At 33.3% G+C, this 5,235-nt stretch overlaps 1 protein-coding gene across 3 annotated transcripts; it reads right to left on the bottom strand.

The window, feature by feature from the left end:
* Window positions 1-1,823: 1,823 nt before the first annotated feature.
* Window positions 1,824-4,873, bottom strand: LOC107890357 (carbamoyl-phosphate synthase small chain, chloroplastic). 3 transcript variants are annotated; one of them, XM_016814814.2, is made up of 10 exons: window positions 4,542-4,873; window positions 4,296-4,428; window positions 3,792-3,880; window positions 3,646-3,706; window positions 3,478-3,545; window positions 3,208-3,336; window positions 3,000-3,109; window positions 2,561-2,908; window positions 2,214-2,379; window positions 1,824-2,094 (listed from the first exon to the last, which is right to left on the bottom strand). In XM_016814814.2, exons 1-10 carry the CDS (start codon window positions 4,681-4,683, stop codon window positions 2,045-2,047), a joined length of 1,296 nt encoding a protein of 431 aa, XP_016670303.1. In that variant the 5' UTR covers window positions 4,684-4,873; the 3' UTR covers window positions 1,824-2,044. The 3 variants fall into 3 exon arrangements, with proteins under 3 accessions (XP_016670303.1, XP_040938200.1, XP_040938201.1); XM_041082266.1 differs by lacking the exon at window positions 1,824-2,094 and having other exon boundaries at window positions 2,214-2,422; XM_041082267.1 differs by lacking the exon at window positions 1,824-2,094 and having other exon boundaries at window positions 2,214-2,396.
* Between the last annotated feature and the right edge of the window lie 362 nt (window positions 4,874-5,235).

Raw genomic sequence — 5,235 nt, 5'->3', positions numbered from 1 at the left:
TTATTTTTTCAAGAATTACTGTAGAAAAAGAGTGTTCACGTGGAAGCTTTTTTTAGAAATTTTGCTGACAATGCATCCTGCTTGAAGCGTTTTTGACAATATTTGTTTAGAAACGTTTTCTCAATTATTTTTTCAAGAATTACTGTAGAAAAAGAACGTTCACATGAGAGCTTTTTTCTATAATTTTGCTGACAGTGCATCCTTATTGAAGCGTTTTTGACACTATTTGTTCAGAAACATCTTTTCAATATTATTTTTTCAGGGTCAAAATAGTCAATCTTGTTAAAAATAAACACAATGTTATTTTTAAAAAAACTAAACCCTAATTTAATTAATTTTAACCCTAAACCCTAATTTAATTTATTTAAAACCATAGAACCCTAATTTAATTAATTTATTTAAACACCATAAACCCTAGTTTCATTCCTTTAAAACCCTAATTTTATTTATTTAAAACCCTAAAACCCTAATTTACTTAATTTATTTAAAAATCATAAACCTTAATTTTAATATTTTTTATAAAATAACATTAAATCCTAATTTATTTTAAAAATCTACTAAAATTTTAAACCCTAACCTATTTTTAAAAAAACCACTAAACGCTAACTTATTTTAGCAAAACTCTAACCCTAAAAACCCTATGGACTAAACATGTAAATATCCTAAATATAAAAACACGAAGCAAAGCGCACTCCTGGGGAAACGCTTTGCTGCATTTCCCCCTAAAACGCGGTCAAGTAGGCACGTTTTGCCAAAACTAACCCTTTTTCGTAAATAATGTTTTAATTGGCCCATTTCTATAATTTCATTTGAAAATGGGCCTTTTTGAGTAAATTGGTCGGCCTAAAGACCTAATTAAAAAAATAAACAACCTATTTGGCATATTTTCCCGCTCAAATTTAACTCTGAATTAAATTATCACTATTATTTAAATAAATTCTCATTATCCTTTTTTTCTTAAAAAATAACTATGATTTTCCATATAAACATTTTTAATATATAAATTTTATATGTAAAATATTTGTTGTTTACTTTCAATTATTATTTAAAAAAATAACTATTATCTATGAAAATTTTTTTAGACCATATCCACGTAGATTGCGGGAAGCTGCTGAAATTTAAACATGTAACACTCGCGCACAAAAGGCTTACGAATATTTCACCAAAACAAAAAAGGCTTACGAATAGGTGGTATGCGCGGTAAGGTGGGGTTGCACAGGCTGGCAAAACCAATACTTTGTTTTAAATGAGCTGTAATTACTAACAGAAAGATTCCCGATTTTAGTAATTGTGTTACGAGTTGGCAGACCAATGTTAGGAAAATCAGTCAGATTATTTATTTCTGGTTCATTTAATTCAAATAAAATAAATTATTAAAAATTTATAAAAATAAAAAATAATTATAAATTATAAAATACGATTCAACCATTGGTTCAATTGCTTTTTTAATCCAGGCAACCAATTTTTTTTCTTATTTCAGAACTGGTCGATTCCCAGTATATACTAAAACTAGAAAAGGCAAGGGCTAAAAACATCATAAAGCTTACTGCCACATACATAAAACTTATATGAAACTGAAACTAAAACTAAAACTAAAATTTTATAGCAAAACATTTTCGGTTTATAGCTACTAGCAAGGATGTTTTCAAAGTCAAAAGTGAGTCAGGCCTCTTTTAATAATTCGGGTTAAGCTTGGCCACTAAATATTCAGGCAAGACTAGAGCTAAGTAGACACGCCAAACTCAATTCAGCCCAACTCATAGACAAGTCTAATAAACACTAACTGTTACTAAACTACTGAGATTATGAAAGAAAGTAACGAATTTCCATCAACTCTTGAATGATTGTCATGCATTTATTGATTCATTTGGATCCACACTTATATATAGTGTGTCACATATTTTTAAATAAATTTTTAATAAGTTAAAAAAGTGATAAATTTTGACATTTTTAAAATAAAGCAAATACCGACCAAACAATAGCTCAGAAGAAGCCCATTCTAAGATGTTGCCATCCTTCGAACAATGGGATACTACAGATTCCTTCAAGCAGCTTGTTTTGTTGATTTCATAAGCCCTATGAATTCTCTAAAAGCTGTAGCAAGAAACGACTAGTCTTAAGCAAGAGAAATCCTTTTTAAGAATCATACATATTTGTAATCTTTGTTCAAGTAAAAAGACAAAAATCAAGAGATGTAGGAAAGAAATTCTTACCACAATCTGAATCATGAGGCCCTGGGGATGCTTCGGGATGGTATTGAAGAGACATAACATTTAAAGCAGGATAAGCTAAACCAGCACAGCTTCCATCATTAAGATTAACATGAGTCACTTCTACTCCCTCCGGGAGTGATGCCGGATCAACTGCATAGTTGTGGTTCTGCCATATCATAAAACCTAAGGTGATGACAACCCGAAAGACACTACAATTTAAAACTTCGACAATAAATATACAAAAAGGATAGTAATAATCAGCAAATATATCAAAACTTCAATTTTAATACTTGCGTGCATCTTCGGACTAATTATTCAATGGAAACATTTGGCTAGATTGAACACACCTGAGCACTAATCTCAACACGACCATTGCGAAGGTTGCGAACAGGATGATTTCCTCCATGGTGACCAAACTTCATCTTAAAGGTTTTACCACCCAAAGCCTGCCCAAGTAACTGATGGCCCATGCAAATTCCAAAAACAGGAACTTTTCCCAGTATTTCCTTTACTGTTTCTACAGCATAAGGAACTGCAGATGGATCTCCAGGACCGTTGCTGAAAAGAACTCCATCTGGCTTCACTTTAAGGGTTTCAGCAGCTGGCCATGTGGATGGGACAACAGTGATTTTACAGCCATAAGATGCTAAGCGCCGAAGTATATTATGCTTGATCCCAAAATCATAGGCAACGACCTTCAATTTGAAAGAACATAAAGAAGTGTATGAGCAGTCACAAGGCAAGGATCTAAATGCACTGACATAAACTTTCAAAAATATTTCTCACTCTGTAAGTCTCCTGATCTCTTCCATTGGAGTTGAAGTCCCAATCTGATTTTGTTTTATCAACCCACTCATAAGAGGCATTGCAAGTAACACCACTTATTAAATCAATTCCTACAAAATAAAAAGAAGAATAGGGATACATAGGGACACGGCTGACCTTCTCATTTGAAAATGCTTATATCTTTCAGATAGGATACAGCTATTCTTACCTACAATGTCCCAGGAACGTGACATTTCCAAAAGTACCTCATCACTTCTAGATTGTTCAGTGCTCAAAACCCCAATAAGACTTCCATCTTGCCTCAATCTGCGGGTTATTGCGCGCGTGTCAACATCGTCTGGCACATTACAGGAAAGCATCAAGGTAAGGAGGTTAGAAACTATGCCCAAAGAACAAACTAATTTGTCATTAGCATGTCTTCTAAGGTTAAGCAATCCACAAACTAGTTATTCAGTTCAGTGCCGTATATACAACTTACAAATTCCCATAATATTTCTTTCTGCTAAATAATCACCAAGGGTCTCCACACATCTCCAATTCGAAGTACTGCAAAGCATTTAAAGAGCAGTCGATAACTAAATGAGCGAACATTTTGCTCCATATCCGTAAATTGCATACCAAAAATATTAAAAGGAGAAAAATTTACCTGATACTTAGACTTCTGATCACCAGACCGGCAAGAAAGCACTGCCTCGATTCTTCATCATCTGATAGGGTAGGCATCAACATCAGATCACATATGGTTTTCAACAAGTCATAATTGCAATGACTAGAAAGTTAAAGTTCACAAACCAAAATTTACTCCGGTATTGCCAATATGTGGATTGGTCATCAGGACAAACTGACCAGCGTAACTAGGATCTGTTAGAATTTCCTGATACCTGCAAAACAATTTATTTTGGCCATGAATTAGAATTCACATACAGATAATAAACTTCTATCCCCAAAGGCCATATATTTTTCTCTACAATGAGGCAATGAAACAAAGACATAACAGATAAGAAAGCCTACAATATGAACTAATACTATCTTTTGACAACAAGTACAAATTAAAACTAACAATGAATTAAAATCTGTGGCTTCAATTATTCCTTTATTGTGCAAACTCTACATAATCTTATCGAATAAGATTTCAATTTCAAAATCTTACCAGAACTTTAGATTTACCCAAACTCACCTTATTTCGGCATTTCATCATTCAATACCCCCACATTACACATCGACATACAGTGAAAACTTCGTTAATTTAGTTTAAATACTAAAAGAAACTAAAATTCAAATTACTAATCATCTTACCCTGTTAAAGAAGTGTTGAAAACCACTTCACCAACTTGGGTTCCAGAGGCACCAAAAGATTTAGCCTTCCAAATAGAACCATCTTCAAGAACCAGCCTAGCATCCGCAACCTTCCATGGCCTCTCCGCCAACCCTAAAAGCCGCCCAGAACAAAAGATTTTCCGCATTATTTTAAAGACTAAAAAGATGAAAAGTAAAGAATAAATACAAGGAAAAGTTTTTCTTAAAGAAAAAGAAAGTGTTCACCAGTGGCGGCATCGTCAGAGGTGAGAGGGAGAGAGCATCTAACAGTGAGAAACCTAAGCTTGGAGGAAGGTTTTGGTAGGTTTTGTGTAAAGCAAATGGATGGGTTGATTCTGAGAGAAAAATCCATGGCTTTAATGCTCATTTTTACAGTGAAAATGGTGTTCTTTTAGGGTTTTATTCGGTGTCTGGCTTTTGGGTTTTTGGCTACAACACACTTAAACAAACAGCGGCTGCTACGAAGACTGCAGGGTGCTCAATGCTCAGTGCTCACGGCTTGGCTTACAAAATATTTATTTTTGTCGGTTTTTGGTGATAGCCAAAGCTTAAGTTTGGCAATAAAAAAAGCTAAAGCTTGGCATTTTGGGAGATTAATGGTTCCTTCAAGCCTTTAGCTAAATCTTATTTGTTTTGCTTGGTTTTTAATTGGTTGAAATATAAAATTTAATCACAAACTCATGTACTAACATTCAGTCTTTGTATTATTTTTATTTAAAAATTTTAATACTTTCATTTGGTGTCGAGATACGATCAAGGTATCGGTTTGAAGAGTGGTTTTGAATTGATTAAATCAGGAACTGGCACGAATTAGTTAAAAACCAGTTGAATCGAGGTTTTTTTTTAAAATTTTTTAAATTTTTAAATTTTTAAAATTTTTTTAATTGGACCGATCGTACCAATTGAAACGACGAACCAA

Source organism: Gossypium hirsutum, chromosome A11 (genome assembly GCF_007990345.1).
Source record: "Gossypium hirsutum isolate 1008001.06 chromosome A11, Gossypium_hirsutum_v2.1, whole genome shotgun sequence".
NCBI classification, from domain to species: Eukaryota; Viridiplantae; Streptophyta; class Magnoliopsida; order Malvales; family Malvaceae; genus Gossypium; species Gossypium hirsutum.
Note: the sequence above shows the minus strand (reverse complement) of the source record. Positions and strands in the feature narration are given on the sequence as shown.